We start from the raw sequence: 19,319 nt of genomic DNA on the forward strand, positions 1-19,319 counted from the left end.
ATGCTGGAGTAATGTGTCATCCATCCGATTAAGAAGCTTGGAAGCACTTTGACAAAAGTCATCCTTCATTTGCAGCAGAAGTATGTAACGTAAGATTAGGCCTAAGTACAGATGGGTTTGCACCACATGGAGCATTTGGAAACAAATATTCATCTTGGCCTATTATTATAACACCTTATAATTTTCCAACTTCTATGTGCATGAAAGAGCCTTACATGTTTTTGACCGCACTTGTGCCAGGTCCGTCAAACCCTAAGCATAAAATAGATGTATTTTTGCAACCAGTTGTTGCAGAGTTGGAGCAATTATGGGAAGAAGGCGTAGTAACGTATGATATATCTTTAAAACAAAATTCCTATCTAAGAGCAGCTTTGATGTGGACAATAAGCGATTTTCCAGCATATGCAATGTTGTCCGGATGGTCTACATCAGGTAAGCTAGCATGTCCACATTGTGGGAAACATACACAAGCATTTAGACTAAAGAATGGTAATAAGATGTCGTGGTTTGACTGCCATAGAATATGTCTACAGGTAAATCACCCATATAGAAAGGATAAAAATAAGTTCAAGAAGAATCGTGAAGTGATAGAAGGTTCTCCTCCAAGTAAGAATGGTGAACAAACTTTAAGGGAGATTGAACAATTAGGTTTGGTAAAAGTGACTGAACTAAATGCTGATGATGTAAAAAAAAGATGTGGCGATCATGCTTGGAAAAAGAAAAGAATATTTTGGGATTTACCATCTTGGAAAACAAACCTCATTAGACAAATTTTGATGTTATGCATATTGTTAAAAATGTATTTGAAAACTTTTTTTACACTGTAATAGATGTCAAAGGGAAGACGAAGGACAATGTAGCAGCCAAAAGAGATCTGAAGCTCTATTGTAGGAAGAGAAAAGGAGTCGAAGATAATGAAAGAGCATACTACACTCTGGACAAGAATCAAAAGAAAGCCATATGCCAATGGGTGGAGAAATTGCGTTTCCTCGATGATTATGTTTCTAATTTGGGGAGGTGTGTTGATTTAACAGGGTGTAGACTGTTCGGAATGAAAAGCCACGATTGTCATGTTTTTATGCAAAGATTGATGCCAATTTCATTTCGTGAGATGTTGCCAAAACAAGTGTGGGAAGCATTAACAGAGTTGAGTATTTTCTTCAAAACATTAACAACAACATCAATCACAACAAAAGACATGGAAAGGATTGAAACCGAGATCCCAATAATATTATGTAAATTAGAGACCATCTTTGTCCCTGGTATTTTTAACTCCATGGAACATTTACCAGTACATTTGCCATACGAAGCGAAGATAGCCGGTCTTGTCCAATATCGGTGGATGTATCCATTTGAAAGGTTTGTATGGTACATCATAATGTATGTTGCTATTTTTGTAAGCTAATTTAAATAATCTTCACTATAGGTATCTAAATCAAATGAAAAAAGATGTGAAAAATAAAGCTCGAGTGGAACGGTCCGTTGTTAACGCGTACTTGCTACGTGAAGCATCAATATTTTGCTTTCATTATTTCGAGACTGGTGTCCCCACACGTAATAGAAAGTTGCCTCGAAATGATGATCGAGGAGGAAATGAGCAAGTGGATGCTAACAATGACATGTTAGATATATTTTCATATCATGGGCGTCATTATGGACGATTCACGAATAGAATGACGTCTAATGAGGAAGTGCATGTTGCCTAAACTTACATACTCCTTAACGAAGATAAGATCAAGCATTACATCAGGTTTGTACGTAACATATGCATCACTTTTAATTATAATAATCATTTGTTGTGTAATTGTTATGATCGAATAACATTTACATGCATGATTTTGTTTATTACATTCATAGTAACTTTAAAATGTTATTGAAATGGTGATACAGAATATTTGAAGAACATTTGAATGAACTTATGGGGGATATGGATGAACAGGTCCTTGCAGCTGAAGTTGAGAAGAACTTTGCATTATGGTTTCAAAACTATGTGGGTGTTATTTTTGTATTTTTTAATTTTTTTTATGGTTATAATTAACTCTAATTAAGTGTTTTACTATTATTCATATTGGCACGTAAGATCCCGATAAACAACAAGTCTATATCTGACCTATCCAAAATGCCATTCAAAAAAGTGAAATTATATAGTGTCTACTTTGTCAATGGTTACAAGTTTCACACAGAAGCTCATAGTTTGAACAAATCAACAACCAATAGCGGATTGTGTGTTAGTAGCCAAGAAGGTGATTATTATGGTAAGGTAGAGGAAATTTTAGAAGTCGAGTACCCTGGTTACCCAATTAAAACCACAGTTTTGTTTAAATGTCATTGGTACGATCCAACACCTAACATAGGAGTTAAGGTTCACAAACAATATAACTTGGTCGAGATAAACGTCAAAAGAAAATACAACAAGTTCGAGCCATTTGTTTTAGCCATGCAAGCCACTCAAGTGTGTTACATTCCTTACCCAAGTTCGAAAACAAACAACTCGGACTGGTGGGCTGTATTTAAAGTTAAACCTCGTGGTTGGACCGATGAAAATCATCCTCAGAAAGAAGTTGCTTTCCAAGAAGATGAAGTTGAATCAAATGAAATCATTATAACAAGTCTAGCCGATACAAACAATTATGATGATGATCACGAAATGTCAAGCAACGGTTGAGATAATGAAAATAATATTGATGAAGAAGGTGAAATTCATGAGGACGACAATGATGGTATTCCTGACAGCGAGGGTAGTTATGAGTATAGTACATCGAGCAATGAAGAAGAAGAGGATGAAGAAGAAGAAGAGGAAGAAGATAATGACTAGATGTTTTTGTGTTTAATGTTTTTTGAGATGAAGTTAATTTGTAATTTGGTTTAATATCAATACATAAATGTAAACTAGGAAGAAAGCCCAAGCTTCGCCCCGGGATGTTTTTTTTTTGTGCTTTTTATGTCAAAATGTAAAACTATTGACTGTAAAGCCCAAGAGTGTCAAAGTGGCTAAACAATTGTGGAAAAAACCTAAAAGTTTTTCGTGTATATTGTGCCAAATGTATAATTTTTTATAATAAGGACTAAAAATGTCAAACTGGCTAAAAAATTGTGGCAAAAATATAAAGTTTTTGTGTTTTTTTACCAAAATGTAAAAGTTTTGTTTCCAAGGGCCAAAAGTGTCAAAATTACCAAAAAAAATGTGGCAAAAATCTTAATGCCCAAAAAGTTCCGATTGCTAACTCTTTTGTGCTTTTATATATATATATATATATATATATATATATATATATATATATATATATATATACACACACACACACTAATGTATTACATTATAGATTATGATATATATGTTATTTTTGTCTTTTCCATTTCAACAATCAAAATTCCAATTCCATTTCAACAATCAAAATTCCACTGTTACATATAAAAGGTTATAATATTTGAATAATGTGTTTTGACACAAATATCCTTAGTATTCACATATTTGAAATGATTTCAAGGGCACTTTGGTCTTTTTGCACTCTGAAGCGTTGAGGCGCCATCATACCTCTGACGTCACACCGGCGTTATCAGTTCTTCAACCATTCAGAACGTCTCAACTATTCCGGACGATAAATCTCCATAGAAACACTAAAACCCCCAAATCGTCGAAGGGTAATCGTTCTTAAAATCGATTTTCTCCGATAATAGACACTCCTGTACACCTCGCGACCAGATCATCATACAGTAAGTATTTTTTTTCCATACCCTGTTACACTGTTTTTCATAGTTACGCTTATTTTTTAAAAAGAAATTGAAATCAACTACTCTAATGTCTATTTTGTTAGTAGAATGTCGATTACTAGAAGTCGCCGTTCGTTAGATGATCTCCCATTAGAGATTTTGAGTCGGATATTTGTAGTATTAGGGTCAGAATATGCGAAAGACATCGTCTCTGCAAGACTTTGGTAATTCTCAATAAACATCAAGTAATAAATGCAACGCCCCGATTCTCAGGTATGGATTTAAATAAGAGGTTATTTGGTTTTATGTCCTACTCGACGAGTTGGTTGCCCTACTCGTCGAGTAGCAACGGGGGTGGGATCGCGTGTTTAGTGACCTACTCGACGAGTCCATGAAGGGACTCGACGAGTCCATGAAGGGAATCGACGAGTAGGAGCTGGAAAATGAAACCCTAAATCCCGGGGTCTTGCACCCTATTTAAAGGAGCCTCAGCCTCCTTTGGTCTCTTTACAGTCCTGGAGAGTTCCTAAGAAAACCCTAATTCATGTGGTGCCTATTTGTGTGTGAGTTAAGCTTGGAAAGAAGATTCTTGGAGGAGGAAAGGCAAGGAAGGCAAGGAAATTGGAGCAAGGAAGTGTGGGAATCAGATCATACCTCAGTTAGCATCTTCTTGAGGTATCCAATTGCCTTCTACTTCTTTCCCTTTTAGATCTCTTTATGGTTGAGTTTTGGGGGCTTTTTATGGACCTTGAGTTGATAAGATGGGCTATGGACTAGATCTGAAGTTGTAACTTCAGATCTGGACCCTTCCCAAGTTCTAGAATCATAAAGTTTCTGTTTTGGTCAAGAATGAGGCCCTCCTTGTGCATGAAGCCCCATTAAGAGCTAAGTTTTGGCATTAAGAGCCTTAATAGTCATGCATGCACGTAAAGTTTGCAACTTTACGTGAAAAGCATGCCCTAGAAGCTTGGATCTGTAATTTGGAGCCATTGCATGGCTTAAATGAGTCTGTATGGCTTAAGGACTGAAGGGACTCGGCGAGTCACAAGGTTGACTCGGCGAGTCGTATGAAGATGGCCTTGAGCTCGACGAGTTGGATGAGCAACTCGGCGAGTCCTATGAAGATTGCCATACACTCGACGAGTTGTATGAACAACTCGGCGAGTCGGATGAGTTTTCCCCAAGTTATGAATGTGTGTGTATCTGTCGTGTTGCAAGAAGGAAACTCGGCGGGTGGCCTTAGAGTTTCGATTGAAAATCGTAGGAACTCGACGAGTCACCACGGTGACTCGGCGAGTGGGAAAGAACTTCAAGGAACTCGGCGAGTAGCTGAGGGTACTCGGCGAGTTAAGGTCAACATGGACTGTTGACCTTGACTGAGGACTTTGACTTTGACCAGGGGTTGACTATTCGGTTTATGGTAGCTTATAAGGTTAAGGACTTATGAGTATATTGTGCTATGGTATTAGGTGGTGGAGCCTGTGTTAAGTGATTCGAGAGTGGGGATTTATCTGCCGAGTCGACATCTGCGAGGTGAGTTATCCTCACTATATCGATAGGGTCTAAGGCACCAAGGCCGACCTTTTAGTTGTTATCGTTATGGTATGTTACATGTGGATATGATATGTTAGATTGGAATCAGGATAGACAGTATCTTATGCTCTTATGATCCGTAGGGATTAATATGTTAGTGACCTGCTAGGTCAGTGCTCTAGATTTGAGTGATTGCTATGTTTAGTGATCAGTGAGATATATATGTTTGATGATTGTATATGCCAGTATATGTTAGTTATGCGCACATGATTAATTGCTTGTTGCTTGGGTTGAGTCGGTCCTGCTTTGTGTGCTGAAGGCCAATACACCCTATGAGCGGTCCGGGGAGACTGTAGGCCCACGTGGCGGTCCAGTCATGCCAAAGGCTCGGTATAGATTCAGTGGGACTGTAGGCCCTGTAGGGCGGTCCAGTCAGGCCGATGGCCCAGTATGCATGTTGATTGAATGATTGATGCGGATGTGGTATTATCAGTATGGTATTTTGGGGGTAGCTCACTAAGCCCTCAGGCTTACAGTTTTCAGTTTATTATTTCAGGTACTTCAGGAGTTCATGGCAAGGCGAAGGTGTGACCGTACCGCTCCTCATCCTTATGATCTGTTTTTGGGACACTCTGATGGAAAATGATTTGAGAATGTTTTGTAAACAAATACTATTTGGTATCAGAGCCTTGGTTTGAGCGAATTGGAGGAACACTCGTGTGAATCCAGTCTCAAATCAAGGAGATTTTCGGAAAGTAAAATTTTTAAAATGGTTTTCAAAATAAAGGATGGAGGATGCAGAGGGTACGATCAGCCGGAGCCTGTAAGTAAACCCCAAAATACCATACAGTTATTTGATATTTTGATATGCTAGAACATCATGCTAGTGCTAGGCTAGGGATCTTTTGGAATCGCATGATAGACTTGCCTGATTATATGATGCCCATTAGCCTAGGGTTTCTTGTATATGAAATTGACATCATAACTGTGGATGTTTAGTGTATGCATCACGGCTGTGCATAATAAAGACCTCATAGCCTGAGAATGTTGATTCGGCCTTCGGGTAGGATTGGACATTCGAAAGTCTATTGGGTCCAGCGTTATGTGCAGTTAGCATACACTAGTGCTGCAGGGGATGATGAAAGTTTCATGGATGTGTGAGAGTTGTGAGAAGCGGTAAGACCCGTTGCGAGATAGTTGATATTCCTCTAGGGGTGAGGGTTGAGCGCATTTTATGTTGATGCTAGTGTTAGGGTGTTGTGGTGATACTTGAGACAAATATGGGTAGGTGTGGAAGGTAGTATGGGCCCGTACTACTGAAAGCACACGACCCATACGCGTAGCAAGGAAGTCACAACCCCTAGGGTTTGTGGGTTTTGGTCTCCCGATACTATGTTATTTATATGATGTTTGAGTATATCTTTCAGTATGGTGGTGACAAGACGTTTTGCTGCTGGGCCTAGATCAGGATCAGGGTCCAGATCGGGGTCAGGGTCGGGAGACGGAGGGTCGGAGGTGCCAGTAGCACCTGAGCCCGTGGTACAGATAGGGACCGGGGAGTTGGATGCCAGGATCCGGGAGATTATACACGATGAGATTGCTGCAGCGTTCCGAGCACAGCTGCCAGAGATGTTTGGGTCGATTAAGACCGCGATGGTCGAGTACTTTGATGAGCGATATGCAGCTCTAGCAGAGACAGCTGCCGCTGCAGCCACTTCGGCTGTAACTGCGGCAGGGGTTGGAGGAGGAGCCAACAGGGCTTTCCAGTACCGGGACTTCGATAATACGAAGCCCTCGACATTTGATGGTACATAGGATGCGATCAGAGCTATGAGGTGGTTATCAGACGTGGAGGGATGTTTCTTCACGTGTTCATGTCTTGCTGACCAAAAGGTCAGGTGTGCCCTGAACCTGCTGAGGCTTGGGGCAAAGGACTGGTGGAGATTGACGAAAGGGTCGTACACGGATGATCAGCGAGCTGCTGTTACTTGGGAGTAGTTCCGGGATATGTTCCGCACCCGCTACGTTCCACGTGTTGAGCAGGAGCGGCTTGCTCAGGAGTTTTTGACATTGAGACAGGATGGGGAGTCAGTGATGGAGATTACCCGTATGTTCACGGAGAGGGCTATGTTTTGCCCGGAGTTTGCTTCAGAGCAGTCTCAGATGACTCGTTATCTGAGTATGCTCAAGACTGATATTCGACAGTTTGTGTCTACACAGCGATGTGATACCCTTCTGGATCTTCAGGAAGCCGCGAGGCGGCGTGAGTTGGAGATAGAGCTGCAGTTGAAGGAGCAGCGTCAGGCACCGGCACAGTCTCAGCCGGTGCCTAAGCGGTCTAAGACCGCTGATACTCGGACTGTGAGTCAGCAGAGCCGCACTTGTGGAAAGTGTGGCAGGGGTCATGCGGGGGTTTGTCGAGCAGGAGGTGGATGCCACAAATGTGGAAAGGAGGGGCACTATGCCAGGGACTGCCGTCAGTCTGCCCCTCCAGCAGATATGAGGATTTGCTACCATTGTCATCAGGTTGGTCACGTGAAGACCAGCTGTCCACAGCTCACCTCCAAGCCGGTGCAGGGTCCCGCGTCAGCTACTGTGAGGATTGGGGATGAGAGGCCAGTCAAGGTGGAGCCTCCGAAGGCTCAGGGTCGCGCCTTCCAGCTCACGGCCGAGGAGGCCAAGGTAGCACCGGATGTGGTTGCTGGTACGTTTCTTTTCTCTGTCTCAGTTATTGTATTTGTGTTATGCTTATTGGTTGTACCTGTGAATAGGTACGTTTTAAGTGAATTCTTTGCCTGCTTTGGTTTTATTTGACTCGGGGGCGAGTCGGTCGTTCGTATCTCAGACTTTCAGTAGAGGGTTTAGTGTGCCGGTAGATGAGCTTGAGTGTCCGTTGCGATTTTCGATCGCCAACGAGCATGGGGTTTCTGCTTCTTCGGTCTACCGGGGATGCGAGTTGGAGATTTTCGGGGTGCCCTTCCCGATAGATTTGATTCCTATTCCCATTGGGGAAGTGTGCGTGATCGTGGGGATGGATTGGCTCAGTCGATTTGGCGGCATGATCGACTGTGAGGGACAGCGAGTGGTAGTTCGAACCCCAAGTGGGGGAGAACTGGTGGTATATGGCGAGGGCACCAGGATGGGATCAGTGTTTTGTTCGGCGGCCAGGGCTCGACAGTATATTCAGCACGGGTGTGCCGGTTATTTGGCGTATGTGGTAGATACTGTTGGATTAATGTCTAAGTCCATAACTATATTTGGTATGTACTTGACCCGACCCGACATGGTCCATTTGGGTTGCACTTCACCGGCACAATTTATATGGATAGTCTTTTGAGAATAGTATATTTATGATTTATATTAATATATTATAAGTTCTAATATATTAATATGGAATCATATTATTTAATTAGTATTGATCAATAATTAATTTAGAATTAATTAAGTGATCAAAAAGAACTAATTAAATATGGACTCTTATATATATGGAATGGGCCAAGTTCATTTAGGTTGGGCTAAGCTTTCATGGATGGTCCATGGAGCTTTTAACCCATGGATCCTATGTAAATGAAAGGTCATGGGTATTAGGGTTTACATGGATGTAACCCTAATCCTCCATAATATATAAAGGGGTCCTTGGCTCACAAAATTGGCACAAGTGTGTGAAAATAAGAGTGAGCCGATTTTAGTGTGCATACATATTCTCTCAAGTTCTTCCAAGGTGTTTTGGTGATTTGTGATTCCATTTGAGGCTTCCACACTATTGGGGCTAAGCTCTTAAAGCTTGAAGACATCAAGCTACATCAAAAGGTATGTCATCTAACTAGAACTTTGTAGTATAGGTGCTTCATAATATGCTAGTTAGGATGAAACCTTGGAATAGTTAATATTTGCATGTATAATTGAGAAAACATAGATCCAAGGTTTATAGGGTTGCATGTACACCATAGGAGTGTTAGAATGCTTCAAACCCAACAGTGGTATCAGAGCCATGGGTTGTTTTCTGTTATATTGATGCAAATGTTTTATTTTCAAGTTGAAAAAAAAAGGAAAAAAAAACATGACGTTTGTCAAATTTTAAGATAATTACTTGTTTTGTGAAAAACGAATTATTTATAAAATTTGAATCATTTGTTATATGAGTTGAATTAGGTCAAATTTAGTAAAAGATAAAATGATATGATTATTTTATTAGTTTTAAAGGTTTGATCTAAATGTTTTAAGGAGTTACATATTTTGTCATAAAATTTTGGAGCTCAAAAGTTTTTTTTTTTAAAGTTGTGATCTTAAGGGTTTTTGAAACTTCCATAAGTTATGGATATGAAAGTTTTTTTTAAAAAAAAAAAAATAGATTCAAAGTTTTTATGGAGTTACAAAATTTGGTGTTAATGTTTTAAAGAATTCCATAACTTGTTCTTAAGTTATGGAACATGGAAAGTTTCATCATAAAACACCATTAATTCCATAAGTTATGGAATCCAAAGGTTTTCAAGAATTACAAAACTTGCCCTAATGTTTTGGAATTTGAGAAAAGTTTTTTATGAAAAAAAAGAATTGAATTCTAAAACTCTTGGGTTCATAACTTAAACAATTAATTAAATGGTTTTAATTTTGAGTTTAATAATTGGAATTATGATGTTTTGTTGAATAGTTCAAATTAACTCTTATGGACTTTATTAATAGTTAATTAAAACGTTTAATTAAAAGAGTATTATTAATCCATAAATATATGGTTTGAGTTTAATTAAATTAAAAGTCTAGTTTAATTAATAGATTAAACCACCAAGTATTTTAAATGTCTAAAATACACCCTTATACTATTATAATATTAAAAGTTTAATATATTATATGTATAAGAGGAAGTCGTCTTACCATTAGTAGGCCTCATTCACGAAGCCGGTCTATAAGGGGGGTATAAGGTTACTGCCTATAAAATGGCAGTTTAATGGGTGTCCACTCTCACTCACCGCTTCCTTGACCGGTGGAGGGTCGTTAGCCGAACAGGTAGGACAAGGACTATAATTCTCCCTTCATTATAAGTATAATGATAAATACTAAGTAACTAAACACTTATAAATTCCCAATCTTAGTTACTTAGGAAAATGTGAATAAGGTGCTAATCCATGAAATTACACTTTGCACTTTGTTTAAGCTGTTAGTGGAGCGTGTGTGGTTAACCGGCACACTAACCTGGACTTAACAAGGTAGGCAAAGGGTAACTTAATGTTTATCATAGTATCGTTGGAGCGTGTGTGGTTAACCGGCACATCGATTGAGGGGTAAATATTAAGGGTACCAAGTATATTTGCATGGTTACTTCACACCTTGTTTTGTGATCCTCGGCATCCCAGTCACAAAACCTGAAGGGCACACTCGAGATTTGAAACATGCCATTGAAAAGTTCAATGAATCTCAAAAGAATCTAGGAGTTTCAAAACCAATTAAAACCTAATAATACATTTCGTTTATCTTGGTGGAAATTGGTGAATCTTCATTCACCTACCTTCAAATATTTTATAGCTTGGATTACGGCATCCCTCTTCCAAGTTATAAAATAGTTTGTTGGGTCCTAGCCTTAATATATCATATTGGGTGTTATATTAAGGACTTAAATCAACTTTACGTGAATTTTTCCCATTGTTGATGTCTGGTTTAGACAACAGTGATCTTCCCAAACCAAGCTTTCCTAATGAATATGACTTCCCGAGTTTGGCTCATGGAAGTCATACTTCTATTCCTCCACCTCCTCCAATTATTCTCCCTAACCCACAAGTTCAAGGTCACTCAAGCCCTAATGGCAAGCAAGGCCTATGTGTGATCACATCTTAGAGATGAAGTCACATATTGACAAGCCGGGAGAGTTGGGTGTCAAAGTCTTGAGAAAGTTGGATGTTCAATCACTTTCTAAGTCACATAGTGAGTTCCTTTGGGACTACTATGAAACAGACTATGACATGAACCTTAATGATCATATCTATTTGCTTGGTGCTGCTGAATCAGCAATGATTTGGAACGATAGTAAAGCAAATTTGATTAGAAGATCAACTTCCCAAAAACTTTATGGACAGTGATAATGGTGACACTGGAGATCCAGAAAAAGCATTCTCTTCCCAATGGAAAGGGATTGGCCATAGTCAACCCGGTTGACCAAATGGTAAAGAGAAAGGCTAAGTCTGAGATAGTCCCATTACCAAAGGGTCCATATGTTTATTTTGCCAAAGGAAGGGGCATTGATTGCAAAGCTGCCAAATTTACCTAAGGATGTTAAAGTCATTAAGTTTGACTCTACATCAGTTTGAGCCCATTATCTAACTCTGTTAAGTTCTATTCTGAGATCCTAATTACATGATATGACTGGGTCACATGTTGATGTTTTAAGAATCAAAGAATAGAGAGAAATCTTAAAGGAAGTATATGCTGATTCTGATCGCGAAGGTGGATTTCGATCGCATCAGAATTTTGAGCAGTTGCTTAAGAAGTTATGATATATTGCTAAGGAATAGATAACAACAATTTTCCATGTGGATTGTAAGGATAGGTTTTTCCGCAAAGTTTTAAAATAAAAGAAAATTGTTTAATTTTATTTATTTGAAGTATCCTTACAATGGCATTTGTGGAAAATTGTTGCTTATATGATTCCACTAACAGCAATATTGGAAAATGGATTTGATTCTTTCATTTGTGGTAGTGTCTAAATTTACCAAATCAGGAAAGTTCCTCATCACCCAAGTTTAAATTGGACTGAAACTTGGAATCATGCAAGTTGAATAGTATGATGAATGAGAACTTTCAAGCATTGGAAAATCAAGACTAATTACTTGTTCACATGGATGTGTGAGTCAAGTGAAGGACTAAAGGGATCGAGTACACATTCTTGTGCACTGGTCATGTCCACCACAAAGCTCGTTAAGACTATTTGATTTACTAAAGTTTAGTAAATATGGTTATACTTACAAGTTTAAGTATAATTCTGAAACATTGGAAAAGTCTCAATGTATGGCAGAACGAATGGGAAGAATCAAATTAGGCAGAAAGATAAAAGTTTCTCAAATCTGAAAAGATGGGAGAGTACTTTAGTATCATGTTTGTGATCATCTTAATGATTTAGAAATCATATCACAATTAGTCCTCTAAAGGTCATCTTAGTGCATTCTTATGACTAAGAAGAGGAGTCATGAATTGTTGAAATGGTTAGATCAGGAAGATGAGTCATACTTCGTTCTAAAACAATTCTTAGAGTCATACTCCAAGATTGTAACTTGAGTGACATATCTTAAAGAAAGGTTTAAAACACTTGTCAAATGTAAGAGTAAAAGTGTCCTACTCTTGTACATTTGAAATTGGTAAGTTGTGATGTTTTGGATAAAACAAAGACCAACTAAGGCCAATTGTGTGAAGTGTTTGTCTTGATAAAGAATCCGCACTATCTTTTGAATATTTGGCAAGATAGTCTTATATGTCAAGAGGATAGTGGGAGTCTTAAAGATCCTAAAAAGAATTTCAAGAACTAATCAAGAATAAAATCTGAGGTTCTTCACTAGCACACAACTTGAGGTTTATAACCTATCGTGTTGACATATTCTGTGCCCATTCAAGTTAAAGTTGGCTTTGCATAGGAGTTCTGAAAGTTCTCAATTGGTTGCATAACAACTTGGAAGCAATGGCAGGCCCTGTACTGCCAGGTGGCAAGAAGTTAAGATTGCATAAGTTCAGTCCATATGAGTTTGGATTTGTCATTATCCTTGTCTTGTGACTATGGTTTTGACAATTCACATGGATAAGAACACATACACCATAAAATCTAAGGTTCATAAGGTTTCTCTCCGATTCATGAAAATGATGGTGAGGAAACACTTCCACCAAGTAGATTTGAAGCAGATGGCAAAAGGTCTAAACAATTGAGACTATGATTATGGCATCCCTTTTCATAGTTCTGAAATTGTTTAGACACACATGCATGCTATCTAAGGAAAGGTGTATGATTTTGATAAAGTTTTATCAAAACATCTTGTATCAGAAATCTGAACTTTGGTAAGAAAGTCAATAAAGTATTGATTTCTAGAAGTCCAGCTGATTTCTGAGTACATGTCAAAGCTAGTGGGAGCATAAGTGTTATGCTAATAATCATCATGTTAGTGGGAGCATGATAATTATTGTTAGTGTTGCAAGTTAGCAATGTTAATTATATAAAACAAAAGTTTCAATTCGTGAGGCTGCAGGGATTGAAAAAGTTGTTTTGCTATAATTAAGGGAGAGGATATACTTCATTTCAGTTCTAAAGGCTTATATTGAGACCTTAATCATCTTTAGTCAAGAATATATATATGAATTTCATGTTGGATTGGTTCAACTTAAGGAAATTCTATATATTGCGTTCTCAAAATTCAATTATGATTACGGCATCCCTGTTCATAGTCGAATTTTGAAAACATGGCAAATAAAAATATTGTAGCAAAAGACTGGTCTAGAATCATGTCTTTATGTGAGACATCATGAATCGTGTACCATTTGCTTTGGGTACAGGATCGATTGCATGTGCTATAATATTTGTCATTTCTAAATTTTTTCCAAATGCCTAAAGGCATTAAGAAGGGAAAAGGTCTAGAATTGGATATGACTAAAATGATTAAGCAATTGTCGACGACAATCTGAGGTTTACCAAAGATTGGTTGCTCAGGGACAGTTGGAAGTATAGTGCTAATTTTGGAAGGACCATATTGACATATTCTGAAAAGAGGCATCTCTTATTCAGAAGTGATAGTCAAAATGAGAATATGGAGTTGTCTCCATAGGTGGAAGTTATCTGTGTAAGATTAGAAAACTTAATACAAGAAGCATGTCCAAAGCAATGTACTTTGAATATGAGACTTAGTTTCCATGGAGTTGATCTCCATTGGAATACCTTATAATGACTGTTGACAAGTCTTTGTGACTTTGTACATATTCATTACAGGAGGGTCAGTGCATATAAGTTTAAAATCTAAACAGATTTCGATAAATGATAGGAATTTGAAATTCTCACATTTTTCGATAAGGATTTGGGAGTGTGAAATTAGAATCATTGAAATTATGTTCAATTGGTTTATTTCACAAAGTAAGGATCATAGACAAACATAGAGTGCATACTTGGTGTATGGCAAATCTATTGTTTAAGAAAAACATAGTGTACATGCTTGGAGCATGGGACAACTAGTGTTTTTATTTCAAGTATAAAGTTGATAAAACCGAAACAATGAATAATGAGTAATCAGTATGGTGATAAATAAAAGTGTTTATTTATATTCATAGGGTTTGATACCATATTTGATTCATTTATTCTTGTGTTTCACTTTGCATGTTTTGACTTCCAGAATAACTAAGTCGCTCTTCCTGAATGATTAAGTTATTCAAACCATCCACAGTCGGTTATATGTTGGAAGTAGATATGAATCAAGACTGTCATGAGTTGGTTTGTAGAGGTCCAAGTTGGTGGACAAAGTGGTGCTACAACACTCATGAGTGCTCATAAGTTCTGAGTATTGGATTCAACCCACACTCATTTGAATCACTTCATGGATTTTATCACGAGTGATCATGAGACGATAATATCTTATATTCTTAAAACCTAGAGATATGAGTTGTTACTATGAGTTGGTTATACATTGATTGCACGAAAACGCATTGGTAACTCGATGTTATAAAACGTGCCTTTGTGTATGATTCAACAAGTAGTAGAACAAGCCATATGAGTCGAAGTTTATCCATTCCTTTTACCTTCGGGATAAAAGCGATATCTGTGGGCCCCTCGATGATTTAGCGATGACACATGTGAGTGCTTGGCCAAGCCAAGACTGATTTGATTTGTTCAATCAGTCAGTTATCATAAATCGAAAATCAGGAAACAACAAATGGACAGAGAGAATGATTATAATCCATGTCTCAGTCCATATGATATCTAGAATGGAGGAATATATGATCCCTTATCTAATGGACAAGTCATTGACAAGGTCAGAGTTCGACAGCGGCTTTAAGAGCTACGATTGCCAGTTAGGTTTTGAAGTCATACTCAATAATAGTTTTAGACTTATCCAAGTGGGAGACTGTTGGATTAATGTCTAAGTCCATAACTATATTTGGTATGTACTTGACCCGACCCGGCATGGTCCATTTGGGTTGCACTTCACCGACACAATTTATATGGATAGTCTTTTGAGAATAGTATATTTATGATTTATATTAATATATTATAAGTTCTAATATATTAATATGGAATCATATTATTTAATTAGTATTGATCAAGAATTAATTTAGAATTAATTAAGTGATCAAAAAGAACTAATTAAATATGGACTCTTATATATATGGAATGGGCCAAGTTCATTTAGGTTGGGCTAAGCTTTCATGGATGGTCCATGGATCTTTTAACCCATGGATCCTATGTAAATGAAAGGTCATGGGTATTAGGGTTTACATGGATGTAACCCTAATCCTCCATAATATATAAAGGGGTCCTTGGCTCACAAAATTGGCACAAGTGTGTGAAAATAAGAGTGGGCCGATTTTAGTGTGCATACATATTCTTTCAAGTTCTTCCAAGGTGTTTTGGTGATTTGTGATTCCATTTAAGGCTTCCACACAATTGGGGCTAAGCTCTTAAAGCTTGAAGATATCAAGCTACATCAAAAGGTATGTCATCTAACTAGAACTTTGTAGTATAGGTGCTTCATAATATGCTAGTTAGGATGAAACCTTGGAATAGTTAATATTTGCATGTATAATAGAGAAAACATAGATCCAAGGTTTATAGGGTTGCATGTACACCATAGGAGTGTTAGAATGCTCAAAACCCAACAGATACACGGGTTAGGGATCAGCCCTCGGTTTCGAAGGTCCCAGTAGTTAGAGAGTTTGCTGATGTGTTTCCGGAGGAGTTGCCCGGAGTGCCTCCGGAGAGGCAGGTTGAGTTTAGGATTGATCTAGTGCCGGGTGCGGCCCCTATCGCTAAGGCGCCGTACCGACTGGCACCGCCAGAGATGCAGGAGTTGTCATCTCAGTTGCAGGAGCTGCTGGGTAAATAGTTTATTCGTCCGAGTAGTTCCCCATGGGGAGCACCGATCCTTTTCTTCAGGAAGAAGGACGGTTCGCACAGGATGTGCATTGACTATAGGGAGTTGAATAAGTTAACGGTGAAGAACCGTTATCCACTCCCGAGGATATATGATCTTTTCGATCAACTGCAGGGTGCATCTTGGTTCTCCAAGATCGATTTGAGGTCCGGATATCACCAGGTCAGGGTGAGGGAGGAAGATGTGCAGAAGACCGCGTTTCAAACTCGTTATGGTCATTACAAGTTCGTGGTAATGCCGTTTGGGCTCACCAACGCGCTGGCAATGTTCATGGATTTGATGAACCGAGTCTGCAGACCGATGCTCGATCGCTCGGTCATTGTGTTCATAGACGATATATTGGTGTATTCCAAGACATGAGAGAAGCACGATGAGCACCTCAAGGAGCTGCTAGAGGTTCTGCGACAAGAACGGCTGTATGCCAAGTTCTCGAAGTGTGAGTTTTGGTTACGAGAGGTCCAGTTCCTCGGACATCTCGTTAACCAGGAGGGGATTTTGGTCGACCCGGCCAAAGTCGAGGCCGTTATGCAGTGGGAGATTCCGAAATCTCCCTCCGACATCAGGAGTTTTTTGGGATTAGCAGGGTACTACCGGAGATTTATTCGAGATTTTTCCAAGATTGCAGTACCCCTCACTCGTCTAACGAGGAAGGGGGTGGATTTCCGGTGGGGCCCTGAGCAGCAGAGGGCGTTTGAGACCCTCCGACAATGTTTGTGCGAGGCGCCAGTGTTGACGCTCCCCGAGGGAGTCGAGGATTTTGTGGTATTTTGTAATGCATCCATCACATGTCTGGGGGCGGTCCTCATGCATAGGGGATGGGTGATAGCCTATGCATCGCGGCAACTGAAGCCGCATGAGACGAGATACCCCACGCACGATCTTGAGTTGGGAGTGGTGGTTTTCGCTCTCAAGATTTGGAGGCATTATCTGTACGGGGTCCGATGTACTATATACACGGATCACAAGAGTTTGAGGCACATTATGGATCAGCCGAACCTGAATATGAGGCAGCGCAGGTGGCTGGATGTAGTCAAGGTCTATGATTGTGAGATCCTTTACCATCCTGGTAAAGCGAATGTAGTTGCGGACGCTTTGAGACGCAAGTCAGCTGGGTGTTCTACCCCGGCAAGGTGTATGAGGGTAGCGGTGGATTCCCCGCTTGTGAGCTTGATTAGGGATGCTCAGGTCGAGGGCATAAGACCAGAGAACTGGAAGATGGATCGGATTAAGGGCGAGAACGCCCGGTTTGTTCAGGATAGCCGCGGGTTATTGACCCGACACGGTCGGGTTTGGGTTCCGATGACCGGAGGAATCCGGTAGACAGTGATGGAGGAGGCTCATAAGTCTCACTTTTCTATACACCCGGGGGCCACCAAGATTGACCGGGATCTGAGTTTGAGCTACTGGTGGCCGTGCATGAAGCGAGAAATCGCTGGGTATGTTGCGAGGTGCTTGACCTGTAGGATGGTCAAGGCCGAGCATCAGAGGCCACATGGCAAGCTACAGCCTCTGGAGATTCCCATGTGGAAATGGGAGCAGATCACGATGGATTTCATTACAAAGTTGCCGAGGACGACGAAGGGGTTTGATGCTATATGGGTCATCGTGGATCGGTTGACCAAGAGTGCCCATTTCTTGGCCATGCGGGAGAGTTCGTCGGCTGAGAAATTGGCCGACATGTATGTCAGCGAGATTGTCTCTCGCCATGGGGTTCCAGTTTCCATCGTTTCCGATAGGGATGTCAGGTTTACTTCCCGTTTTTGGCAGAAGTTCCATGAGGAACTGGGTACGCGACTGCATTTTAGTACAGCTTTCCATCCGCACACAGATGGGCAGAGTGAGCGGACCATCCAAACCCTCGAGGATATGTTGAGGGCGTGCGTTATTGACTTTGGTGGGAGTTGGGATTCCCACCTACCGCTTGCAGAGTTCGCCTACAACAACAACTATCATTCCAGTATTGGCGCCCCTCCTTTCGAGTTGTTGTATGGTCGGAAGTGTAGAACCCCAGTCTGTTGGGGTGAGATTGGGCATAGGGTTATGGGGCGGACAGAGGTAGTTCTGCAGACTACCGAAAAGATACAACAGGTTAGACAACGTTTGCAGACCGCTCAGAGTCGGCAGAAGAGCTATGCCGACAGACGCCGATCTGAGTTGGAATTTCAGGTGGGTGACATGGTACTCCTGAAAGTCTCACCCTGGAAGGGTGTGATCCATTTCAGGAAGAGGGGAAAACTGGGTCCCCGTTTTATTAGGCCGTTCAGGATCGTTGCCAGGGTTGGCAAGGTGGCGTATAGGCTGGAGCTTCCAGAAGAGCTTTGTCGGATTCATAGCACGTTCCATGTTTCGCAATTGCGGAAGTGTATCATGGACCAGGAGGCAGTGGTATCACTGGACGACATTCAGGTCGATGAGCGCCTAAATTATGTGGAGAGGCCAGTGGCCATTTTGGAAAGGAAGAAAAAGATCCTTCGGAACAAGGAAATACCTTTGGTGAAGGTGCAGTGGGAACATCGGAGGGGATCCGAGTGGACATGGGAGCCGGAGGCGGAGATGCGTGAGCATTACCCGACATTGTTTATCCCAAGGGACTTCGAGGGCGAAGTCTAGTTCAAGTGGGGGAGAATTGTAACGCCCTGATTCTCAGGTATGGATTTAAATAAGAGGTTACTTGGTTTTATGTCCTACTCGACGAGTTGGTTGCCCTACTCGTCGAGTAGCAGCGGGGGTGGGATCGCGTGTTTAGTGACCTACTCGCCGAGTCCATGAAGGGACTCGATGAGTAGGAGCTGGCAAATGAAACCCTAAATCCCAGGGTCTTGCACCCTATTTAAAGGAGCCTCAGCCTCCTTTGGTCTCTTTACAGTCCTAGAGAGTTCCTAAGACAACCCTAATTCGTGTGGTGCCTATTTATGTGTGTGTTAAGCTTGGAAAGAAGATTCTTGGAGGAGGAAAGGCTTGGAAGGCAAG

The 19,319-nt window shown here is 40.3% G+C and overlaps 1 protein-coding gene across 1 annotated transcript; it reads left to right on the top strand.

Annotated features, from left to right (window-relative positions):
- Positions 1 to 200: 200 nt before the first annotated feature.
- LOC145121353 (uncharacterized) lies at positions 201 to 2,665 on the top strand. The gene is made up of 5 exons (XM_079057113.1): positions 201 to 699; positions 831 to 1,359; positions 1,427 to 1,621; positions 1,891 to 1,977; positions 2,050 to 2,665. The coding sequence occupies exons 1-5, from the start codon at positions 201 to 203 to the stop codon at positions 2,663 to 2,665; spliced, it is 1,926 nt and encodes a 641-aa protein (XP_078913239.1).
- Positions 2,666 to 19,319: the final 16,654 nt, after the last annotated feature.

Source organism: Lactuca virosa, chromosome 6 (genome assembly GCF_052849685.1).
Source record: "Lactuca virosa cultivar CGN04683 chromosome 6, Lactuca_virosa_CGN04683_v6, whole genome shotgun sequence".
NCBI lineage: Eukaryota > Viridiplantae > Streptophyta > Magnoliopsida > Asterales > Asteraceae > Lactuca > Lactuca virosa.

Bases quoted from the DNA above. Each gene is read 5' to 3' on its own strand.
- LOC145121353 (XM_079057113.1), top strand. From the start codon at position 201: ATGAAAGAGCCTTACATGTTTTTGACCGCACTTGTGCCAGGTCCGTCA. The intron at 1,360-1,426 runs GTTTGTATGGTA...TCTTCACTATAG, and splicing joins TGGATGTATCCATTTGAAAG to GTATCTAAATCAAATGAAAA. The intron at 1,978-2,049 runs GTTTCAAAACTA...ACTCTAATTAAG, and splicing joins GAGAAGAACTTTGCATTATG to TGTTTTACTATTATTCATAT.